A 25,757-nucleotide genomic window follows, 5' to 3' on the forward strand; every position below is an offset into this window, starting at 1 on the left:
CCGAAACTTGCAGAGCTCATTAAGGCTGTAACACGATTATTGGCTAAGTTATTTTGTCATCTTTCTTCATGTGTTATTTTCTCTCTTATTCAGCGCGTACACAACACAGTACAATAGGCTTTAGCTGCAGTATAAGCTCTTCATAATGCACAAATACATATTCGTGTGATAAGGGAGTAATTGCTCATTAATATCCGCTAATTCGCAGCAATACCCGGCTACGAAATATTTCACAGAAGCACCGGAGTTCATGAATAATTAATCCTAGCCCGTGTTCCTGGACCCCGAACCAGGAAGAGTATTTCAACTACGAAAAAGCTTCCGTATATAGCATTGTTTGCTTCCTTTATAGCTGCGGTTTGGTGGATGCTAATGAGTAATTACTCCCTTGTTATAAATCTACTCCGCCTTAGGGGGTTCACAAGGATCGACTGTTGGCCTAGTTGGTACACGATAAGAGTAGATATACGGCGTAAATTGAACAGGGCGTATTTATCGTATATAATGGACCAGAACGTGTTATAACTTATAATAGACAGAACGTGTTTGTCTGTGTTTAATCTTTGTTTCGTCCTGTTCATTTTGCGCCGTGTATATATACTCTTGTCCACTTTAGAGGATTGCCTTAGACTCTGGAATATATAATGTGTAATTACTATATAGTGGATGCCACGAAGAAACGGCATCCGTTTTGGTTTCCTGGAAGTGCCTGACGAGTTTTTCTGTAAGGCAGCATGGTTTTCAAAACGAAGTCGCCAGCTTCTGCAGCCCCTGTTTTATAGTTTGTTCCCACTGAATTTCTACATAAAACACCGCATTTCAAAGAAAAGCAGAATTTCCGGAACTTAGCTCGTTTAACAGTAGTTCGAGAATGCGAAATATTGATTGGAAATGTTTTCGGAGCTTTTGTGCGTTGTGACACTGATTTTACTCAGGCATTGCAGAGACAGCAGATTTATGGTGACTTCTGGAGAACCTAAGCGTGAAATGGGTTTTTCTTAGACTTTATTTCAGAAAAAAGCATTTTTCGTGAATGTTTATAAAAACATTTCGCTGAGGAGGCAGTGACCGCCACATTGATGTGGATCGCGTCGACAGCAGTTGGCGGAAAGAGATGCGCGATCACAACGAAGGTTGATAAGGTAAAGAAGCAAAAAAAAAAAAAAAAGACATTTGTACAGGCCACATGGCATGCGGCAGCTATCAGGGCAACCAATCCAGTTGCTAAAAAAAAAGAAAGAAAGAAATGAATAAAGTAAAGATGTCCTCTGCGTACCCCTTTATATGCGTAGGCCATGAGGAATAATAAATAAATAAATAAATAAATAAATAAATAAATAAATAAATAAATAAATAAATAAATAAATAAATAAATAAATAAATAAATAAATAAATAAATAAATAAATAAATAAATAAATAAATAAATAAATATTGTATCAATAGTATCTTTCCCAAATGCAGCACATCTTGAAATACATCTAGGACAGTCGGGAATCTTCGCATGTGGCACGCCGACCCAAGCTCAATCGCTGACGCTGAGGTGTTTGCGTGTATAATGCATATATTCACTTTTACGAAGGTATACTCGACGTTGCTGATGGCAGCACGTCTCATTCGATTCTATTCCCCGGGCCGCGCGTCCTCGGCGCTGAACAGCACGGCGTCCATGCCGACCAGCTGGCCAGGCAGCGTGCCCCAGGGCTCCCAGCAGAGGTCCTCGTCGTCGTGGCTGTGGCCCGGACAGCCACCCTTCATGACCAGCATGTCCTTGCGGACGCCGCGGGACTCCTGGCGGTCTGTGCATCCGCCGATAGCATACACGTCCTGCCCTGCGGTTACGTTAGGTTAGGTTAGGCAATGGCAAACACTTGAGAAGCATTTTTGATGCGCGGGAGGGGCTAATACACCTCCAGTTTGCTGTATTATTTATTGCTTCATATTGCTATGCTCGGGGAAGTAGCTGGAGAGGACGGTAGGAGTGCTCTGTCTTAGTTCTGATGCCAAATCGATCGCCTCCATGAGTACCCCAAGAGCGCGGCCTTATCTATGGGAGCGGAGACATGGTGAGCATCTCCGGACTTGCCGCCGGTTGTTCGCGGAGAAAACGGACGCGCCGCATGCACCAGCCAGTAGAAACAAAACCGCTGCTGACAACGCTACTGTCGAAGGTGAACCCACGGAAAGAAAGCAAGGCTTCCATGAGGGCGGAGCCGCGATCGACGGAGACGTTTTTGCGCCACCACTAAGACTCAGTGAAGAAACGAAGTTATAGCGTCTGGAGGCGTATTGGAGATGTGCCACAAAAGATCTCTCAGAGTGTGTTCCTGCACTTGTGCGAAATTTCGCTCAGGAGCGGTAGCGTAGAATGCCCAGCATACAAATCTTTGAGTGCAGGCACAGTCGAATGTGGTCCACACGTCAGTGATCCGCCCTTCTCCCATGAAAATGCCAGAAATAGCGAGTTTATTCAATTTCAAGCTATCTTCAACCCTGCCAGCAAGCATAAAATACATTATAAGCATTGAGAGGGCTTTGGATATGGCATAAGATAAAATGTAGCTAAATCCAGCAAATCCCAAGTCGATGTTTTGACATCTACTCCTTAGGGGAAGTCATAAGCACTTCTGTAGAATTAAAATATGCGTACATTTCTGTATTTATTCTCATATTTTTAGTTTACATAATGCAATACTTATAGTGCTTGATATTTATTAAGTATATGGGATTGTTTTTAAAAGATTTGGATAAAAATTGAAGTTGGGGAAGTTTTTAAAATTGAATGAAAATTGTCTATTTCTTATATTTTTGAATTTTGGCTCATTTCATAATATTATGGAGAAAGAACTGACAACTCTAAAGCTTCATTTCAGAAATAAAGAACAAGGGATATATAATATAGACAAAAATTTCAGTAGCAACATTGTTGAGTCGTGCCAGAATGTAGGGCGGATTATTGCCACTTTCAGGACAAGCCCTCAGTATTATATCTTTATAATTTTAAACAATATAATTCAACACTTCTTAGTCCGTGATATTTCTGAAGTAGTGATGATACTTGGGAGGGATTTTAATAAAAATCGAAGATGTTGATTTTTTTAATGTCAAAGTTGCACTTTTTTGCTGTTTTCAGATTTTGGGTGATTTTGTTGCCTTGTAGAGAACACACCTATCAATCTGGAGCTCCAAATTTGGTGTGAAATTAGGAACGTAACCCGCATAATAAATAGAAATAGATTTAGAACAAACAGCTTAAGGCATCATGCCAGTATGCAAAGTTGAAAACGAACATATTTGCAGCGCGTTGCTCCTGAAACAGTTAGCAATTTTTGACTAAATCAACGGCAAGAATAAAACGAGTTTCTAATAGCTTTTATAAAAGTAAGAGTTGCATAAAATTAGTGAGTAAAAATAATAGATGACAATATTTTAGTGCAGATGCAGCGGGTCTCCAAACATGCAACTTTTTGAAATGACAAAAACGGCGGTTGCTACCTCTAGTGCCGTTTTTGTCCTTTCAAAAAGTTGCAAGTTTGGAGACCCGCTGCATCTGCACTAAAATATAAAAAACGGCGGTTTCTACCTCTAGTGAGGTGGTCCTTCAATTCTACTAGGAGACAGTTATAGGGCTGTGCCCCCCCCCCCCCCCCCCATTTATTCACATTCCTTATTTCCCTCCAACAAAAACCTCAACCTGAAGTCTCTAGTGATACACGATTTTTCCCGAGAAAATTAAGCCGCATATTGTAAAGTTAAGTTTCATTCTTTTGATTCGAAACATTTGTCCGCCACATATAAAACTTTCATTGAAAACAAAACAATGTTCAAATTTACTTAACACTGACTTTAGACAATATATCATTTGCAAAGTTGGAGAGCACTTTCAGAAGCCCCCATTTTATTTATTTGCGATAAAAAAAGTTGCACACGTATCTTTTTCCCGAGCTCAAAGAAAGCTCGCGCAGTACAAAAATGATCACGTGACAAGTGCAGTCGGGTGCCATGATTGTGTTGCTTTAGTGCAGCACAACTGGGTTCAGAAAGATGTGATGCTATCTAGTAAAGATTTCGATCAGAGCCGAATGCAGGATTTCTTGAAGGGTAATTAAATTATTATAAGTCTCATTGGCGCTGCCACTTATGGAAAATGTTTGCTTTTCAGCTTTATTTTTGTACCTTAAGAACAGGTATTTGCCGCTAAGGTAGTGAAACCTTGAGAAGAATGTGCCCCTGGATGTCGGCAATATTTAATTTGCGCACTAGGGGGTGTATGAAACGAAATTACGTTATGGGAGGAGCTGTCATTTATATATATATATATATATATATATATATATATATATATATATATATATATATATATATATATATATATATATATATATATATATATATACTTGGAAAAAGACGTTCTTGGCTACAGAGGAAATAAATAGCGAAGATGATTAACACTTAATTTATTCTTCGTCGACGTTTCGACCGGGGTCCGGTCCGGTATATACTTTTTCAAAGCAAGGGAACTCTTTATGGGTGGCGCCAAAACAAATACACCGTGCTTTGGCTCTCGCTTTTTCATATTTGTGATGGTCTCCTACGTTGGGTTTCTGCGAAAAATAGCCCGCACATTATATTGAGTCTCTTTTGCTTTCTTGCCTTTTAGAAAAAACAGCGGGTACCAAACCATGTAGTTGCATCGTACAAAGCCCAATGAGTATATGATAGCTGTGTGTGCCGCAAAACTGAGAATATCCGAAAAAAATATTTTCGAGGCTGAGTTCGGATTGGAACAGGGGCCAATTTGCTAGGCGAGGCTTTCAACATTGTGGTTGGTTCGGGCAGACCGATGGCGAGGACGTTAAACAGGTTATAACATGTATGTGGTCACTTCTCTGGGACTTTCAAGGGCGTCCCATATAATACAGGTCATATCAGATGGACAGCCAAAAGATAAATCAAGCAACAAAATTTTCTGCTGACTGGAGAACAGTACATCTGCTTTCTAATATTGGCAGACATTGTTTCACAAAATGAAATCTTCTAAAATACGGCCTCTAATGTCGGTTTGTCACATCCCCAAAACGAAGAGTGCGCCTCAAAAATCCCCAGATACCGCATATGGTTCTGGTAGCTGTTTTAAAAGTTCTTCCAAATCACGAAACGTGATTCATAGGTGCAGTTCGCAGTAAATACAACATATCGTGATTGCTTTATAATGAAAAACAGTGACTGGAACGACGGACTTCGTATTTGGTTTTATGATCAATTTCGAGAGTTGCAACATTACACTATGCGACAGCAGCGCCTATAGAGAACCTGCCTTACTGCTGCTAGTTACAACGAAGAACTTTATGCTTTTTAACAAGTTTTTTTTTTATTGTGCTCCTAAGGTTGTTGTATACATAGTGCTACCGGCGAAATTAAATTAAAAAATCTGTTAGCTAACTGTGGTTTTCTAAATGTCCTCAAGAGTTCAGGTTTAGTTTGTGAGGTTTCGTCCCTAAACGACTCAGGTTATGAGAGACGCCTAGTGGAAGGCTCCAGAAATTTTGACCATCTGGTGTTCTTTAACGTGCACTGGTATCGCACATCGCACATATGCTTGACCAACTAGCCCAAATCCTGCCATTTGGTCGGTAGGCAACCACTCACCGACGGAGACGATCAACGCCGCGTGGACCCTATACGGCGTCGGAGAGAGCTTGGTCCATGTCTGGTCCACGCCTGGACGTTTCAGGAGGAGCACTTCGTCCATGCTCCTGTAGCCCTTGGGGCTGTATGTGGCGCCGCCCACGATGATGAGTCCGCCGTTGGCCAGCCTGGCCATCGAAGCACTGAACCGGGCCGAAGGGAGCTTCGGCAAGTGCTGCTCGCCCACGCCGGTTTCTGGTCTGCAGGTAAGCGTTCGAACCAGTCTTTAGGCTCGAACTCCCGGACGGACGCATAGGTGTTGCTATGCGCTGAGAGCCTGACCCTCATTATCAACCAAGTTCAGTGCTTGACGAAAGTTTGTTTTCAACCCCGAGTGCTAGCTTTGGCTTGTAGAGTGGCCAAGGATGTTTGTCAATGCCACTGAGTCCTGGAGCAACATTATGGTTTCCAAACCAACGATTCTGGACTACTGATCTCACCGAGGGCAGCCATTGACCTCAACTCTTGGGAATAAACTTATTCTCTCTTTATCTATTTCCCAAAAACCGGCGCTAAAAGCTCATTTCTCTCTCCTGGTTTCGTGAATACTTTCTGGTCAGTTTTCCAGTTTCTTTTCCGCTACTGGGTCAACGATATTTCGACACAAGGGAATACTTTAGCTGTCCACCTATTCTCACCAGATTTTTACGTAATATTTTAATCTGAGTTGTCCGCGCTTCCAACATTGACGAGCTCATGTCCCCCTGTATTTCTACGTTCGAGGTTTTGTTGTTATTATTATTATTATTATTATTATTATTATTATTATTATTATTATTATTATTATTATTATTATTATTATTATTATTATTATTATTATTATTATTATTATTATTTATAGCTGCTGACGGCCTCTATACCTCCACCATCACAATAAAGGCTAGTCCAGTCGTTGCAGGCAGAGTCGTTCCTCTCCACGCATGTGTAACTCATTGCCTCGTGCTGTCGCGTCTGAAATTTCGCTAATCCTCGCATCATGAACACACGAAGCAAAACAGTAACAATGCTTAATTGTAACTCATTTCCTTAGTCTCGCCATATAATGTGTACCAATAGGCACAGAACTACAATCAAAAAGTATGTGCTTGCACCGTCATCCCTTTCCATATATCCCTCAGTACCCCAATATGAGAAGCGCGCTTTCTTCTGCGGGAAAAGAGTCGACAGCGCTACACGTGGAGACAGGCGAAATAGCTTTATCACCTTACCCCGCTGGCTTTAATCCACGGCCAGGAAGAAGCCGATCCAGTCGGCTCTCCATGAAATCTATATCGCCGTTCCTCTGAGTCTGATGCCCAACTAAACCACCCCGATCCGGCTAAAGCCGAATTGACGTTGCGGGACTCCGGAAGGACATCAATTATTGAACCTTTCGGAGTCCGAGTTTGTTGTACGCTCAATGATTCAGAGCGCTCCTTCTATCTCCCGCTGAATGACTCGCGAAGCTTCTTTTCCGCTTTTTGTGCGGATATGTGTAGTACACTGTGTTGCCAGAGGATTAGCCACAGACAGCTCGCGAAGGGGTATCTTACATCCACGCGCTGCTTAAAATGTGGACTTGGGAATGAGATATCGGGCTGCTGCGAGAGGTGTTGAAACAGTCGCATTGCGGAGTAACCACATAGGCCCCGTGCGCCGCCTATATAGGGGCGCCACTGGAAGCCGCCTAGCGGTCGTTTTCAAAAGTTCTTCCGGGATGCGAGTCGCGTCGCTGTGAGAGTTGCCGACGTTCGCGACGGCGATTTTTGTTTTTCTTTTCTCAGCTCCTGGCGATTTTTTTCTGCGGCGGCCTGAAGCATAAAATTAAGGTAATGCGTTGTGTAGAGGCGAACACGTTGATGATGCTGCAGCCATCTGGTAGAAACTAATGTATACAGGTGTCTGGTACCTCTTACGAACAAGAACCAAATGACCAGCTGCAATGTTGACGGCCCTGCTTTATTGTAGGTATGGTGCATAAACTCATAAATATCTTCTACAGTATATACATTGTTTTCTTTTTTCTTTTTCAGTTACCCTGCTTTTGCTTTGGAAGCTCTTTTCACATTAGCTTATGGGTACGCGCTTGACCCAGTTAATGAGACATTCTGCGCCACATGCCGTTACATATTGCCAACACCGCTCTTTTACAGACATATCCCTGCATCAGCAAAATTTACAAAACTTTAATTCGATGTTGCTACGGGTCCCGTGTCGCAGAAAATCCGGCGTCATCGTCGTTGGCCGTGAAGGAAAAATCCCGATAGAAAGTTCAGGAGTTTGAAATGTTCAGATTAACGCTGAATTTAGCAATGATGTTCAGTAACGAAAGGACGACGATTGAGCAGAAATGAAAACTGAGTCAACTTCGGGTGGGGGTGGAAGTCGAACCTAGGACTTTTGTGTTGCGAGACAGACACACGCTCAACGTCGCGAAGGCTCGCTGGCTCAAGATAAATAAAGGTAGACCTACTGCATTCATGACGCGAACAAGGTCCGACAAAGCAATCGCTTTGTGATCTTATTAGACGATGCTTAATTATCTTCCACGGGCCCTTAGTCTTGAATATCGTATCTCGATTGCAGCGATGAGACGTTTCGTAGCGTGTACAATCGGAAATGGGCGAGAAGTGATAAAGCGACCATTTACAACCTTCGATAAATTCTAAGCCTCTTAAAGCTCATACGCGTAAAATGACAAAATATTTACACATTCGGCTCTTGACAAGCTCCGCTTATAGGCCATTAAATGCATATACAGTGCGCTTGGAGCACCGTGTTTAATTTATTAAATCTCGCGCGTGACGCACATCATATCCATCTTTACTTTGCACTCAGGAGCTATGAAATGCCTTGAAATATTAAGGGCCAGAAAAATATGCAGCGTTAAATAAATCACCTATTACAGGTATACGCAGTAACCAGCATATTTTGTTTCCTGTTCCTAAAAGTGAATGGTAGCATCGTCAGAAAACATTACTATGCGCCGATATTTTTTCAATTGCTTTCACATCGAACTATAAGATAGGAATCACAAGCGGCTTCTTAAAGCGAAGTAAACTCAAACAGTATACACTCTGAGTCGTATTACTTGCCGAGCTGGGACGCATGAATACAATCGTCAGCCCGTTTTTTTTTATAGCTTTCGAACATTTACCCAAGCAAAAACTATTGTTGGAGATGTCCCGTTGTTTGTGTCACAGTGAATTTACAGCGGATGCTGTTTATGCAGCGATGCAAACGCCGTGGGAAAACAAATTCATGGCGCGACGACTGCATAGAAACACACGGCTAGCAGACGACGCGGCCGGCTCCGCTCCCGGATTTACTTACTAACTTCGCCACCAGCGGCGCCTTTCGTCATCATGCTAGCATAAATATTGAGTAATGGGGAGGGGGCGCATGCATTTTGCCATTGGCATTTAGTGTTTTTAGCGCCAATCTTAAGCAAGTTCGCACGCGTCGCCGATCATGTTGCAGGTTGTCGGTTATTGAAGAACCAAATACACATAATTTAAGCCTAAATTCGGATTCGGTCGCTTCTTTGTGTTTTTTAGAGGGTATTTTCCTCAGTTGCCGGAAAAGCTGTTAACACGGAGTGATAGCGGTGCACTGACCACTATTACTCCGTCCAAGGCGGTGTCGTCGTCTCGCACCGACTTATATACTCGTCATAGGCGGAGTTTTAGAGATTTCGCAGCATTGAAATTATAACCGTGAGCACGCAAGCGACAGCTTTAAGTAAAAAAAAAAAAAAGTATGACGTCCGTTTGTCTAGTCGGGCGCATGAAGTTGAAAGATCCCCAGATGAGACATGATTTGACTGTTTATTCTGTGGATAAAAATAAAGCGCAGCGGGCCAGCGCGCGAGGTGCAGATCGGCGCTATGAAGACGAAGCTTTTAGGGGCTAGAATAACAATAAAAAAAAAAATCGAAACACAGGTGCTGCCACCTGGGGAATACTTTCGCTAGTAAAACACCGTTTTTTTTTTTTTTCATGGATCCCGGAGGCCACGCATCGCCACCATTCACTTCAGTACGGTGATAACACATCAATTTAGGCAACGACGTCGTCACGACACAATTTTGAATCTCCAGAAAAAGGAGGGGGAGGCGAGACGTCTGTGCGCTGTAACTGTTTATTCCAGACACACGTTGCGCTGCGGTTGGCTGCAGTGCTAGGCCTGTACCACCTAAGCGAGGGCGAAAACCGAGAGAGGAGGAGGAACGCCAGCTAAGAGAGTGTTGCATCAAGGCAACATCCCAAGGTCGACGTTCACCACCGTTCACAGCGTGGGCGGTGGAGGCGAGGGAGTTGGACGAACAGAGATTGTTGTGGCTGGTGCCACTACAACTCGCCTGGCGGGAACATACTTAACTCCAATTTTCTCGATTGAAAAACCGTCTTGCTGCCGTTCGAACGTCAACGTAGTAAGGATTAGACATAATAGATCTTTACTGAGAGTGTAATTGGATGGAACTAATGCACCTTCAAGGTGGCGTAAATGTATTCATTTATCCGGTATAACCACAATTTAAGGTACTGACGATCAGTGCGATTGTTGCGGCAGGGTATATCAGGAGGAGCTGCCACTGCCACTTGTTAAGACAGTGCGAGTGGGTGGCGTGATCCTGTCCGCCAATCACCGTGTGAGACGCCGTCCTCCGCTCCACTGTCCAATCGAGTCCAGCAATTACCATAGCACAGCGTTCTCCCTCTCCACTCTTCGCCACCTGTCGCCCCTTGGTCTTCACTCTCCCTCTCAACTTTCTTCTGAAATTGGAAAGGAGGATTCCCCCTCTCTCTTTGCCACTTGCCAACCGAGGCTTCAGACAGATGCACGGACAGGATTTTTTTTACAAATAGTGGTTCTAATTACAAAGTATTAAAACTAGTTTTAACCGTAAATGCTGCAATGGTTCCCTTTAATTTTTAAAACTTTGCAACACCAGAGGAGACACGGGACAAAGATTTTGGATGGGACGAGTGCTACCCATATATATATTGGAATCGAGGACTTCGCCGGCACACTTTATAAAGGAACCAAGAATTGCCAGCTTGTTTACGCCTCATATTCCCCATAGCTTTGAGAGGGAGACGGAAGAACGAAAAAGGCAGGAAAAGCGGCAAACCCTGCCCGTATGAAAAACAATAAAAGAGAAGGAGGGAAGAGAGGAAAGATGAGTTCGTCATATACTGGAACCGCAATCACGATCCTGGATCCAGGTGGCTTGTAGGGAAGAAGTGTTAGTTACCAACCCGGAGAAAGTAAACAGGGCAGAAGTATTCGCGCTGTTACCTGGCTCGCTTACCGCAAACCGAATTGTTATCTACGCGTCGTTAACCATGAATGAGACCAATAAAGTTGCGCGCAACGTCATCTCTGACGCAAAAGGTGTGGACTCACGCAAGTAGCGGCAGCCGGAGCACTATCACGTCGTCGACGAGGTAAGCTTTCTCGATGCCCCTCAGCGGACGCATGGCTCCGCCGGCGAGCACCAGGCGGCCGTGGTCCAAAAGAGCGCTGGCGGCCGCCAGGCGAGGGCAGCACAGGTGCCCGGACAAGGCGCGCCATCTGTCCGTGGTCGGGTCGTAGCACTCGGCCGACGATAGTGCGCTGCGGTTTCAGGAGACATCGGCAGAAGCCGGGAACAACAATGTGCATCTACGCGTGCTTTAGGATCTTTCCCACAGTTGATGCATCGGAAGCAGGGTTTGAAGCCTTCAACCTTCTAGGTTAAACTAAGTGCCAGTTATTCAAAAGAGGATCAGAATGGGCGAAGGAGGTGGCTGTGCCAGTTATTCAAAAGAGGATCAGAATGGGCGAAGGAGGTGGCTGTGCCAGTTATTCAAAAGAGGATCAGAATGGGCGAAGGAGGTGGCTGTCGCGAATAAGTCGGCTCACCTGTTATCGTCTCCCAGTCCACCGATGGCGTACAGCTTGCTCTGGTGCGCCACCAGGCAGTGGAAGACCCGCCCTTGCAACATGTCTGCCAGCCTGCGGGTCGGGATAGCGATGCGTTCCTAATAGTGTCTGTAATGTAATGTACCGACCTTACGGACAGCACTGCTATCATGCAGTGGCGGCGCCACCAAACACACACACACACACACACACACACACACACACACACACACACACACACACACACACGCACGCACGCACGCACGCACGCACGCACGCACGCACGCGCACGCACGCACACACACACACACACACACACACACACACACACACACACACACACACACACACACACACACACACACACACACACACACACACACACACACACACACACACACACACACACACACACACACACACACACACACACACACACACACACACACACACACACACACACACACACACACACACACACACACACACACACACACACACACACACACACACACACACACACACACACACACACACACACACACACACACACACACACACACACACACACACACACACACACACACAGGTAGAGCCTCGTAATTTTTGTAAAGATCGATGAGTACCACCGGATTCGCAAGCTTCAAGAATGAGGACGAGTTCTTTTGACTATCAAGCTATTTGGAACGCTGTATATAAATCACCAACCGTACCTCATTGCCCAGAGAGACTAACCCTTTGGATGCATATTTTCACAAAGCCTTTATCGAGCTATGGCTGCTGCAGCCGGTATTGGAGGCCATGGTGACGTGGCTTTGTGGTCAGCGGCAGAATACCACATTTCCTATGGCAGAAAAGCTTAGACAGCAGTTCGCCAAGCACATTCTGTCATTGTGGTCAAAAGTAGTGCACACCAGGCGAACTTGATCTACTTTGCCGCGGCAGCGCCTGTCATCGAGACACGTGAGGAATTGATCATTTTTATCTGTTCGTTCATACTAATCCGTATATCCCCTCCTGGCAAAAAAAAAAAAAAACGCTGAAAAGGCATAGCTATAGCAGCGCGTACACCTTGAGACATGGTGTCGCGTACTGTTGGCGAAATACCCTTTTCTTAAGCATTTTACCCCAGATTAGCCGAGCACCATGACCGGAGGAAAGCCTGCACTTTTAGAAAACCAGCGAGGGTTCGGCAAAAGCCATCCATTGCCCCATGCGAGGGGAGTGCTTAAACTACAATGCCGCAGATGCGGTAATCTGAGTTGGGGCTAATGCAGGGGATGGTCATGTGACCTCGCTAAACTTATGAGCACATCCCGATATACCTCCCGGCGAAGGCCAGTTTCTTATGTCCGCATGCAGTCTTCGTCGAACGGTTAAGACTGACGCTTTGTGTCTGTGAAACTCGGATGGTCGCACCGATGTATGTCGCGAGGAGCTAGGCTTCCAGTCAGGCCGTACAACGAATCTTTAGAATAAAACTAAACACTGTTCTGAACTGAGCATCCTTCCAACATGCTCATTTTGTGGGTTGTTTGCGTATGTAAACAGAAGAAGGAGCTATTAAAAGTACCTATTCCAACACAAGAAATTCGTTTTATTGCCAGAGTCTTGCTTAGACACCCTTATACCTAAGCTACGTTGAACACGTCCCTGAACACACTCCGTGCCGAACATCCGTGGAAAAACCCAGAATTGTCTTGAAAATCCTGTGGATACTTATTCTGGAGCCTCATAATTTTTCCTCGAAACCGCTTCTCCAGCAATCGGGCACGTGATGCAACTGTGAAGGTTACTACGGAAATTGGACATCAGAAAATCGTTTCTACATCGACAAGCTATATCACCAGGATCACTGCTATGGTGTCACAATGAATTAAGCTGAAAGGACAGCGTTAGAGGGGACTTCGTACAATCTGATCGATACGGTGGAAGCATGTTGCACAAGAATAGTAAAGATCAATAAGAGCGCCTTCTCTTAAACTTTGTAAACTGCCCCATGATGGGTGGTGCGGTGACAGTTAGTAGGCTCATATAGCATGCACCCTGCGAATCCAAGAGGCGAATGAAAGACCAATGACACCAATAGCCAATAGACTTCACTATTCAACCCGTGCTGGGATCGACCACGACTCATACCATAGTTGGCTTGAATAGCTTCTCTTCCTATTCCTACTAATTCCAGGAGAAGGAGAATGTGCCGAGCGCCAGAAATAGCTCGTTCCAACGCTGGCGCAACCACTAACGGGAAGTGAGTTGCCTTTTGTTACAGCACCAATCCTATTTTTCCTTCCGTAAGTGGGACGAGTGAGACAGAATGCCGGCTTGAATGAGTCTACTCTTATACAGAGTACACATCTCTGCCTATATCGACCCGCGACCGGTGAATGCCGGAAATCCATAGGAAGGCATCGAACAGGTCGTACCGTTGCCGATCAGTAGTGGAGTGAATAATTCGTGTGGTGGCCGGGTCACTGTAGCATATAGGCTAAGAGAAGGGGCTGACCTCATCTGCCTTAGAGTCTTACGCTCATTGTCTGCAGAATATATATTTGCAGAGGCGGTCGGGTAGTTTGCTGTTGCGCGTTCCAAGCGTGCTACATAGAGGACTTCCGGCCTTTCAGAATGAGCTCAGCAAGTGAGGTCCTCTAGCGAGACTGCTCAGTAAGGCAGACTTGCAGCTGTGACGTAATCGTTCTGATTTCTTGCGCAACAAACGGAGGGGCACGCCCACTGTATGTTTGATGCAAAAATTTCGTTGTGACGTCACGCGGGACATAGTTCGATAACGCTTCAAAAGTGTGGAGTGTATGGCTGTGCCTACATGTGCGATGGACGCTGCGAGGCAGGTGTTATGTTACAGTCGCTTCCGAGCTTAGGGCCGGAAATAATTATCAGCCTTGTCATGCACTATGTTCTCATCAAGGTTCTCTTTTATCTACCGTTTTATTAGTATATAAGGCTCGACGACAGCCCAAACTGGAAGCTGTGTGAACGGTGATAGCTGGCCTCATGGACAAAAAAAAAAAAAACGTTTTCTTTTGCACTGTGAAAGATTTCTCGGAGCGTCGAATAAGCCTTTATCTTCGTGGCAACGTTGATGTCGGTCGCTATCCCATCACGCTGCAGTTTTGAACAACATTATTTGAACACTTACCGATAGTTGCCGTCTTATACTTATGATGTTTGAGCCGACGTACATACAATTCATTTTTGTGATCCGAATCCGTTCGAGACATGATGTCTTTTCTTTGTGCACGAAGCACGAAAACTGGTCCGCCATAGATCTTCAGTATCTCCACCGGATGGAGGGAATAATTTAAGGATTTATTATGCCGCCTAGAAGAACTGCAGTCCAATTTTTCGCTAGCCTAACCTATTTTACCGTGTTTCCGTACAGAGGTTTTATTTTAGTCTTTGGATTTATTATCCAGCAGTTCCAGGCCATCTCAGCCTTTTCCGCGCACACCATGTAAACACCATTCATATTCTGTTCCCCGCGACGGTTGTTCTATCACCTGCTCGGACTCTAGATAATATATTCGTAGTAAGAATTTTCACCGAAATTTAAAGATCACGTGTTGCTTTACTTAAATTTTCACAACTTAGACGGCGTGCACTAGACATTGGTTGCTTCAGGGAGCTACACAAAAGGACGCTGTGCTATACTGTCACTGAAAGAATGAGCGCTGTGTGCCGTCAACTGAATGTTTAACTGCAGGCCTCGGGGAACGTCATGACCGAAACACTGTGGCCACGTGGGTTTAGCGTCATGCTTTCTTCATGTACGCACTTTTCCTGTCAGAGCGCACCTGAAATATTTTCACGTGGGCAGGTCTTCATGCCGGTGAAGAATTCACGTATTAAAGCTTCAGTAGACTGGAGACTGGGGCGTCAGGGGGCTTAAATGGGGGGACGAGATTAGAAAGTCTGAGGGGATATAAGGCGGCCTCAACTGGTGCGAAGAGACCGTTAACTAGAGGCAAACGGAAGAGGGACCTTTTTTCCTGCAGTGGTGGTGGCTGATGACGATGATTATGATGAATGGAGAAAATGGTCGCTAACATGCTGGCCACATGCACCCCGTTTGATCGTAACATTGCCGCGTTGTTCTGGTATGTTCACGTTTACAGCGCTGGATGTATGTATAACATGTTTCGGGGCTATATACGTACAGTTCAGCGCTGTGAAGTGATCGCTTTTCAGTACGCCAACGTGACGATGCCTATCATTATAGACAATATCGTGGGCGTAAGTTACCGTCCCTGCTCACGTAAATCATATACGTGGCAGTCAGACGGTTTTTCTCGATTTGTTAACGTTAAGCATGTTTATACCTATAAAGACTTGAACACTAAGAGCGGAACGGCGAAATCAACAATAATTACGAAGAAAGCTAACGAAGTTCAATAGTTTTGTAAGGAAAGAAAAATTCACAGCTGGAGGGGAAGCATCAAGATCTGTCGTGGGATGCCTTTACTTGGGCTGCTAGAAACCGCAAATGGAAACCACAATAGCGAAGTAACTAGTAGAATATTATTGGGGCGGAATTCACTTGACAGGCTTTTTCAGGTCATAAAAAGCAGCTTACTAATATACCTAAGAAGGAAATAGCAGTTGCTTCTTGCCACTGCTCACACTATGGGCGTAAAGCTTGGAGCCTTTTTAAAATGCTTGAAATTAAATTGGTCAGGACAACGCGGTAAGATATGAAAACGATGATAGGTGCAGCTTAAGAGACTGGAAGCGAGCAGAGTGGGTCGGGAAACAAAATCGCCCCCTTTTCTGTGCTTGTAACTAACACCCCCCAGAAAGGGTGCATCAGATCCTCAATGCACCCCTTGTGGAGGGTGTGAGCTATAGAGAACGAAATGCACCTTTAAGGGTGCGATTTTGATTACAGTGTCGGTCAAGAAAAAAACGCGAGGCAATGATACGCGAGTCGAAATCAAGTTGAAGAAATGGGTATGGCCTAGGGATGTAATGCAAATGAGGGTAATTGGTGGTCGTTAAGGGTAACTGAAGAAATAAAAAAATGGGACGAAAGAGGTGGTGGAAGAATTTCAGGTCTGCAGATGAATGAGGAAGTTCGTCGGCGGTAAATTGTCAGCAGCTGGAACATCACAAGTGGAACTGAGGAGATTTTTAAGAGAGGGATTTGTCCAGCTGTGGGTGAAGTCAAGCCGTTCATGATAATGATTGGGATAATTTGCTGGAACATCACAGCTGCTGCTGGCGCAGCCAAGACACTAAAAAGAAGGACATGAAAGAACAGTGCTCAGCAAAACAGCATGCCCCAAAAGAGGTCTATCGAAAAAAAAAAACACAAAACAAAACAACCTGAATCAACTGGAGACTAGCCAGAATTATCTGAATCCTGTTTTTAGACTCTGTAGATAATTAAAATAAATTTTATCTGAGTTCAGTTTTGCTTTGGGTGTTCCGAGTGGCTTTTTCTGTTTGAAAGAACCGGAATAACGGTAATGGGAGATTATTGGGAGAATCCTTAGTCCCGAAGCGAACCTTTGCTGTTAAAGGTGAATACGACGCATCTTTGCACGCACCTCCGCAGTGCAGTTGGCATGAGAGCCTCGCCATTTTCACTCAGTGCTAAAAGCAAGTTTCGCCGAAGGGACCGACGAATCCTATCTCCGGAAGTGCTGGCTTATATGCCATCTAGACGATGCGCCATCGACCAGGTTCTACTGATGGTACCCCCCTGATATAGCTTTCTCTTATTCTTTAATGCAGTGAACCTTAGACGCACACCTCCCTGCTGTTGCCAGGGGGACAGCTGGGAGGCCTAGACAGATATCGCAAAACTTTCGGGTTCTTGGATATCGTGCGAAGACAAGAAGACATACGCGTCATTCACGAAGTGCACTCGATTTGTCGTTTTCCGGCGCCATCTCACGTAATCTGTGAATCGTGCTGCGATGCGAACGCAGGATTGGCAGACAAAAACCGATAGAAACACGTAAAAAATTGATATAACGAAATTTGATCCTCGTCGGGAGATTTGAACAGCATCTATCGAGTGTCCCGTTTCCTTTTCGTTCTCGTCTTGCACAGTCTTCGTTTCTACACAAAAGGGGGGAGTAAATACTGGACGTTGTGGAAGGAAAATCTTTATGCACGGTATGGTAATAAGTGTGTGTCTGTAATTTCTTATGGTATCACATTTTTCGAATTTTCATTAATGCCGCTGTCATATCTCTTTACTGCAATGTGCTTTGAAGCGACCTTCAAAGCAGGCTAGGTTTTAACTTAATGAGAAATTACTTGGCACATTAAAGGAAGTTATGGATTAGGGGAGCGATTTTGCGAATAGTGATGAATAACTGTTTCCGTTGTGACCTTTTTGTGCCTGTCTCCTCCTCCTCCTCCTCTCATCATCATCATCGTCATCATCATCATCATCATCCACCCCACATTGTAGTTTTTCATGCTGCTGCCGATTTTTATTTTTTTTTTTCAGGTCACGCGATCACCAGTTCCAACATTCCGAAGCAACATCTTTTCGCTCCTAGCACTACTCCCCCCCCCCCTCCCTCCTCCAACCCCCTCCCTAGCTTTTCTTCTTCGGAAGCAATACCATATTTAAACCTCCGCCAGTGGTGATTGCGCTGCCCAGACGAAGACAAGTCCACTTGTCGAAACGTTGGCTCGGCTTGCGAACTGATGTTCCCCCACTACCCTTCTTCAGTGCTCTTTCATACTGTGTAGCCATCTTCTTTCTCTCGTTCTACCCAGTTTCTAGTATAATCATTATTATCATCCTCAGCTGCCTCAGCTGCCAGAAAGACAAAGGGCCCTTCCAATAACCTCCAATAAACCCTTCGTGGCGCCGTAATTGATCCCTTAATTAAGGTTAAATAATGTCGGACAACGATATCAGTCTACCAGGAATTTTAATCGCAATGACCAGCCTCACCGACTAACAAAAACTTCCATGTCCATTTTCAGCTTGAACGCAATTTTGCTCAGCACGCCATAACGAACACCTGGCCTTGGGTGGAGGTGGATGTAGATTAGGCGCTCCTTGCTACGTGCTGCCATCTATGGGCACGGAAGGGAGCAAATTATGTGAAATTCTAGCAGATTTCGTTTTTGCACCACATTTCCGTGAAAGTTTTCTGCAAGTAGACCGCGTCGTGCACACGAAATGACGTCATCACCACGCGGTCAGGTCGCAATAACTACGCGAGGAGCGCCGCCGTCGTGGCTTAGTGGTTAATCCTGTGTAATATGACATTATTTAAAGAAAATATAGGAGGGTAACATTATTCTATTTCTGGTGGTATAGGCTTGCACCACGGAGATGCAAGCTTAATTTGATTTGCTCTGTTTGTTGCTGTATAAATTTAGTCTGAAAAATTAAATTTGCAGTCAGGCAGTCATTACGCCACACATTTGTCCAGTACACGTGAGCCATGGTCATTTCAAATAAATCCATTATGCAATTTTACGAGGTCGCTCTTGTTTGAGTGCTCTTCATCTCGCCCTATCAAAAACCAAATTTCTCTCGAGCGTTTTTAAATTGAATCCTCTTCCTTACCATCTTGTTAGCTCTTCCCAAATAGTTTTCTTAGCCTCTTTCTACTCACTCGATCTTTTTTTATAAGCATTTGGCTATATCTGTCGCCCTCTCTCATAACATGATGGTGACATCGCATTGAATTTTTCATTGTGTCTCAGCACTGACATTTGTGCAATTTTCAACTTTCCCAACGTGGTCTTCTTTATGGCTATCACTTCAGAACGATGAAACATTGCTGACTAGACCATTCAGCTGAACAAATATATTTTTGTCACAAATCGCTTCCCCAAAGAGCCCTCTTCTTCCATCCTGCTTGCAATATGATAACAGTAACTTATTTTTTCTTGATGAATTGCTCAGCCACGACGTACTTAAAACGCACTGTCGTTCTGACTGCGGTGTAACGAGTTATGTAACCATTGCTCTCAGTGGGTTATTTAACTTTTACTCGTGACTAGGGCCACCTTGATCACGAGTAAATGTTACATAGGCCACTGAGCGCAGGTCACTCAGACCACTGGGAGAGTGGTCAGGTAGAGGCACCTATTGCCTTAGCTGAAGAAAGCAGGGACGAGACGTGCGCGCCGTGAATCTTTTTACTAGAAGAATTAATCATCGGTTACTAGGTCAAAAGGGGTTGAGTCCTCGACTCACCTTCGCCACTTCATGGAGGCCAAGTCCAGGGCGAAACAGCACCTCGATGGTCGCTTCACTTTGAGCGCTGCCTGGCGAAGGTCCAGTCCACCTGTGACATAAACAAGGCAAGTGGAGCGCCCGGGGGCCACGGTAAAGTGGGCAGGGAACTTGTATATAGTATTCAAGAAAGGCGCAGTAAGGAATACAAGTTAGTTTTGTGTAAATAAAGTAACAGCAGTTGCCCCATTCATCGGCGCACGCGTCAGCCGCTGCCGTCGGGGAAGGGTTGGGGGAGGCAGTTAAAGGAGAATGAGAGAAAGAAGTGCTGTGGTAATGGAGGAGTCCGGAATGATTTAGATCGCCTAGGGTTATTTAACTTGCCCTAACATCGCACAAAAGACGGGCGTCTTCTGCACTGTGCTTACATCAAACTATCCAGACTAATGACTACATTCTCGGGCTGATCAGCTGAGCGCACTTACTATACCGTTTCAGCTGATTTGAACACATCGAACGCCTGTTTTTGAATATCTATACGATCACAACGAGCTTGTCTATGAACTCCTCACCGTGTTGGCATTTGTGGGGTACTTATCAGGCTCTGTCTCCTCTCCGTATCCCAACTCGCTCTGAACAATGCCTCCAGCTTTGCCTTCTCCATATTACTATTATTTTTTGTTTCCAAGAACTGGTCTCTGGTGATTTGTTGAGTACCGCGGTTTCATGATTTTTTTTTTCTGCGTTTATTCTTGGAAGAAGATTGGCCTGAGGATGAAGCTTAAATAAGTCATCACCTGGCTTTCCGAGGGACGTAGTACAGCCGCACGTGCCGGCAAACTTCACGTCGGGGCTTCCGTGACAGCGATAGAGAAAGTGAACACACAACAACAGCCACCGTCTCGTCTCGGGATGCAGTAGCTCAAAGGATTGCCTCACTGCCTCCTGCGGCCACCCAGAGTGCTTTTTTATTATGTACGAAGTCGCCTTCGGCCGAACCGGAGGCCGTTTCCTCGTCGGCGGTGCTCCATAGGATCGTTGCCCGCTAGTCGTTGTTGAGACATTAACGAGACTCCGCGTGATGGGAACACCGCATGAAGGTACTTGGCTTTCATCGAAACGAGAATAGTAATAATAATAATAACAATAATTCAAAAAATTATTCTCTTCCCCCTTTCCCTTTACTCACCCCTCCAACATGCGATACCTTGAGGCTTTGCCACAGACGCTACTGCCGGCTACAACGGCGTCCTCTGTCAGCTGTGGCGTGACATTATGAGGACGCCAACTTTACGATTATCTGCCAAGGCGCACATATTTAGCATGGGCTTTGCCGAATTTTCGCATTTTCCGTGGCCGTATATTATTCACGGCCGGTCAACGCTACCGTTATTTTCTGGCGCAGGTGTCGCACGAGATACTTTAGGCTTCGCGCGAGGCGAAGGGTTTTGTCATATACCGCAAAGGCGAGAGATTGTTGTTTGTGTGAGGCATTTGGGGTGTGCGCTCGTGCGTGTGTGTGCTCTGCTTTAACGCATGCGCGTCTATCTGGTCTACCTCAAACGAGCTTCACACGTGCTGTGAGTAGGATCTCGACCCACGCGCAGGTCATGACCTTGACCTCTGTTGGCATAATGTAGCTCTCTTTTTTTAGACCCTGGGTAAAATTGTCTGCTTTATAAAATTATTACTCAAATAATTTTTCATTGCAGTCCCCTTCGGTTTGAAAAACGAAGCTCCCCAATTGCTTTATTTGGTTTCATCAAGCGTTGCCGTATTTCATGTTCACTGATTTTTTTGCACCGGTGTCGCCGATTCCTTTTGTGCAACTTGAAAGGGGGGGGGGGGGGGGACGTCAGCTACATCATGATCTGCTAGCGACTTCAGCGCCGCCAAAAACTATGTCAAGCTCACCATGCGTGGCTGCTTCATGGCCCACCTTGGTGCGGCAATGGAATGATACCCTTGCTCGGACACTTGTTCCGTACATTTCTGTAGTTTGATTGATCGAACGTCCTTTATTGAATAGGAAGGGTACTTTATTTTGTTCTGTACTTCAGGGCCGAATGAGTTTTTATTTAGCGATTCACATACAAGTGTACGTTACATCAAATGTTTACATCTTTCCGCAAATATTTCAAATGGTTGCATCTTTTTGCTTATTTAAACAATTTCCAGGGTTTATGAGCTAGCGCTACAGCGTCCAAAGGCACACAACCGCTGCCGCTTCCTAGGATGTCGCGGCAGTACTTCATGTTGTTGGTAATATACATTGCCCGAGCACGAGTGAGCCATCTTCGAAGGTATACGTTTTTAGCTGACAACACTCACCGACCACGTAGAGGGTCCTATTGAAGCACACGGCCCTCAGGTGGTACAGCGGACGTGGAAGGATGCCGAAGCGCTTGAACAAGGGGCTCTTCTTAGGATAGAGTCGTGCCATGCATAACCCTGGAAGGAGCAAGAAATATTTAGTCGATGACTAAGACCGAATTGCAGAGGTCAGTGAGAGGTGACTCTATTACATCGATTCTCCCTTTTTTTTCACCAGAAAATCCGGCTTCGGCTTTGTGAGCGAAAAACTACGAGCAAAGGTGCTGACAGGCTGTAACTGGCAGCTGACATGGACACACGCTGACTGAACCACGGTTGGTCTCGAAGGAGACCGGCCGTTACTGGACGTAGGGTTGGCTGACGTTACGTTTGGCAGGAGCTGTCAATTTGGGCCTCTCCTTTCTCATAGGAGGGGGGGGGGGGGGGAGGGATATAATATTGCCGCGAAACCTTCAAAACAGTATTTGTTGTTTTTTAACAGCCGCCGGCATACAGGCTTATCACTCTGATTCTGGACCGCGTATCAGTTCCGTAATCTTTGTTTGTTAATGCTCGATGTCGCGAGTCACACCTTTATCAGTTTTGTTGTAGCGCAAGATGCACCGAGATCTGTCTCGAAGGTTCCGGCCACTCGGGTGTCTTTCCACAATGTTCCAGCCCATGCTGGTAGCTGTTTGCGACGTTATCTAGATTGTTCTGTGCAGCCTTTAAATTGAGGGTTGACGAGTGTGACGAGCATTCTTTGTTCGACGATCGACGAGCACGTTTGTTTCTATGGCCGCCGCCGAGTTGCTTAGTTCTTTTGCAGGCGCAAGTCAGCCCAATAAAGAGTTTCTTCAGTGCAATCATCGACCCTTCATTTGTGTCGTCGACCTTGTCACCCCTACGTGACAATATCAGAATCCGCCTTGCATTCACGTTACCCCTAGGCCACGCAGACACGTTCATATGGCCTGTTTAAATTCGGGCTTTATATGTGGGGCAGTAACCTACGCAAATTTCGCCTCATACTCTTAAAGGCGAAGCCTAAGTGTCCCCTATAATTCTTCTGCCTCCTGCTTCTAACCTCCTCAGTAATTTTCTTCCTTTCCGAGTGTACTGAGAATGAACTAGAGCGAGAAAAAAAGTCAGAAAATGAATTATGGAAACAAATGTATTCTTAGTGATGTGATTTTGAAGATTGACATTTTTTTTCGAGTTACAAGCGGCTCGAATTAAAAGGCATGCTATTAATTCTAGTGATATTCAACGGACCAAAGCGCAATTTCGAATGAACCGGGTGTTTGAATGATACGAGTTCAGTTGATGAGAGTTCGTTCAAGAACCAAGCCCAAGAAAGCTTCCAAGCGACCTACCTGCACTGTTCATGATTTGGAAAAAGGGTACGGCGTTGTAATATACAAACACGAGAAAAACGGCAGGAGACGATCGCTGCCGTCACCTGCGTTGGTTCCAGGATTCCAGTTTTTGAGGAAACTGTTGGCTATTGTAAAATCAGGTGTGACGAGTATTTCTGCCGACTCACCGGTGGCCACTCGCTCAGGCCTGTCGGGGTCGGCGCCTCCGAGCACCGCAATGACAGGCTCGCCCGCGGGTGCCCTCAGGCGGTCGCTGAAGCCCACCTGCCGCCACGGGTGGTCTGTCCACTCGAGCCGCCTCTGCACCGAATAGCGCCGTTTGCCGAACGACCGTAGCACCGGTGGCAGAGAGCCGGCCCGCTCCGCCTCCTGGGGGTCCTGGCCATGCGAACGCAGCCGGGCGAAGGACAGCACGCACACGCTCAGCCGAATCCACCCTTTTTGGACATCATTTTTTTTTCTTTGAGGTAACCGCGGTATACCGTATTATAGAAATATTGATGGAAAGGTTTCATCTTTCCGTGTCCAGCAAGATCAAGCTTGTACTTCGCATGCATCGAGTAGTTAATGTTGCCACCATTTTCGGCGATAGCAATAACGTTACTAGCGATAAAATACGAGACACACTAGGGGTGATGTGGGGATGTATTACTGCAATCGTGTGGTTTTACTATATTGGGAAAAAATTCTTTTTTTGTTAATTCGCTATTTCAGGCGAAACATAGGACAAGGTGTAGAGGCACATTAAACAACAGTGTAAAAAAACCGCCCTCATATACAGCATTCGTATTGGAATGGCACTTACTGAAGAAGCTTACTTGTAGGAGAATTAAGAGATACCCGCACGCAAAAACAAGTGTAACAAAGAAAAGAAATACAATGCAATGTCTACAGCCCACCGCGTTGGAGACAGTGTCATTAAAATCATCCATCGGGTACAAAATGACGCGGCTGCGCATCCGTAGGAAATGACGAATACTTATAGACATTAATTTGAGCAAAAGATAAGTTCGATAATGTCATGCTTATGTCGTGAATTTCTTAACGAGTGTTTAGTTATGTTTTCTTGAGGGTCAGTTCCTAGTTCTGAATAATATAAGCGATTGAGAAATAATTTGGAGGTTTTTTTTTCTGGGTTCTCTGAGCCAAACCAGATTTGCTTGCTTTTAATAAAGTAAACCTCGTCATGTTCTGATGCGTGCGTGAGCCTACTTTCTGTTCTGTTCTGGTTAATTCATGGTGCGCTCATTGTCTCAACTCTCTATTTCTCTCTGTCTAATAAACATGCCTAATAAACATATGTGCACTATATTGTGGGCAGACCGGCTCACATACCGGCTCGTAGCAGTGCAGGTTGATGAAGCGGTGTCTGTGGAGCAGGGCACTGACCAGCGAGTACAGCCGCGACTTGGGTGGCACTGCATCCTCCCCGTGGTGGCCGTCGCACTCTCGCCTCTGCAGATAAGTCTCACGCAGGATGTCCAGCTGTAGACGGACCTCGTCCTCCGTGTCTCGCGGCTCGGGGAGCGTCTGGAACCCCGCCGGAGCAGCGAAGAGCAATGGAAGGGAATGACATATCGACGAATAATAAAAAAGGAAGCATTCTTTCACTCCCACTTCTCTTCCTTCCCATACGGCGCGGTTCAGGTGTTCACAGAAATAAGTGTGACAGATACTGCGCCTTTCCCTTCCTGTGAACCAGTTATTATTATTATTATTATTACTATTATTATTATTATTATTATTATTATTATTATTATTATTATTATTATTATTATTATTATTATTATTATTATTATTGTGTTCACGTACGAGAATCAGGCTTATTTTTGACGTTTTGCATAAAGCTAGGAAACCAAATCAAGGATCATGCTGACGGTTGAAAAATACAATAAAAACAAAAATAAACGGGTATATGTTTCGCAGCCACACTTGACGAGTGAGCGTGGAGTTATCGAAAAACGTGTAGTTTGTCACATCACTTCGACGTGCATGACGCGAATGCGATCCTCGATATCTATTAGGGGTTCAGATAGCTTCATTCTGAGAGAATCACGTGACAGATCTCACAGCCTATTCGTCTTATTCTTTCCCTAGGAGTGACAACAAAACCTATACCACTCACCTCTTCCATCAATCAGCGATATATCATATGGAATTAAATCGGAAGCCCATATTGATCAGGCATGGTTGAATGGAATCCACACGGCAACACTGTACACATTTTAAAAGCGGCCACTGTCGGTCAGCATGTATATTTCCAGGTGGGATGTATAGTTTTCTGCTAGGGCGGACCGGGAATGTGATGCAAAGGAATATG

At 45.1% G+C, this 25,757-nt stretch overlaps 2 protein-coding genes across 2 annotated transcripts; both read right to left on the reverse strand.

Annotated features, from left to right (window-relative positions):
• Window positions 1-1,621: 1,621 nt before the first annotated feature.
• On the reverse strand, window positions 1,622-19,780 carry LOC146172983 (kelch-like protein 34). The gene is made up of 5 exons (XM_084585097.1): window positions 19,767-19,780; window positions 11,573-11,665; window positions 11,075-11,284; window positions 5,648-5,886; window positions 1,622-1,830 (listed from the first exon to the last, which is right to left on the reverse strand). The coding sequence occupies exons 1-5, from the start codon at window positions 19,778-19,780 to the stop codon at window positions 1,622-1,624; spliced, it is 765 nt and encodes a 254-aa protein (XP_084441223.1).
• Window positions 19,781-20,667: 887 nt separating this feature from the next.
• On the reverse strand, window positions 20,668-25,571 carry LOC146172984 (uncharacterized). Its single transcript, XM_084585098.1, has 5 exons — window positions 25,563-25,571; window positions 24,773-24,967; window positions 23,605-23,815; window positions 22,077-22,196; window positions 20,668-20,690 (listed from the first exon to the last, which is right to left on the reverse strand). The coding sequence occupies exons 1-5, from the start codon at window positions 25,569-25,571 to the stop codon at window positions 20,668-20,670; spliced, it is 558 nt and encodes a 185-aa protein (XP_084441224.1).
• Between the last annotated feature and the right edge of the window lie 186 nt (window positions 25,572-25,757).

This window comes from Amblyomma maculatum, chromosome 11 (assembly GCF_055883805.1).
Source record: "Amblyomma maculatum isolate TAMU_Amacu chromosome 11, ASM5588380v1, whole genome shotgun sequence".
NCBI lineage: Eukaryota > Metazoa > Arthropoda > Arachnida > Ixodida > Ixodidae > Amblyomma > Amblyomma maculatum.

Bases quoted from the DNA above. Each gene is read 5' to 3' on its own strand.
- LOC146172984 (XM_084585098.1), bottom strand. The intron at 23,816-24,772 runs GTATGTGAGCCG...TCGCATGGCCAG, and splicing joins ACCTGCACTGCTACGAGCCG to GACCCCCAGGAGGCGGAGCG. The intron at 20,691-22,076 runs GTGAGTGTTGTC...GGGTGGCCGCAG, and splicing joins TAGGACCCTCTACGTGGTCG to GAGGCAGTGAGGCAATCCTT.
- LOC146172983 (XM_084585097.1), bottom strand. The intron at 5,887-11,074 runs GTGAGTCCACAC...GCTTACCTGCAG, and splicing joins CTCCGGCTGCCGCTACTTGC to ACCAGAAACCGGCGTGGGCG. The intron at 1,831-5,647 runs GTGAGTGGTTGC...ACGTAACCGCAG, and splicing joins GGCGTTGATCGTCTCCGTCG to GGCAGGACGTGTATGCTATC.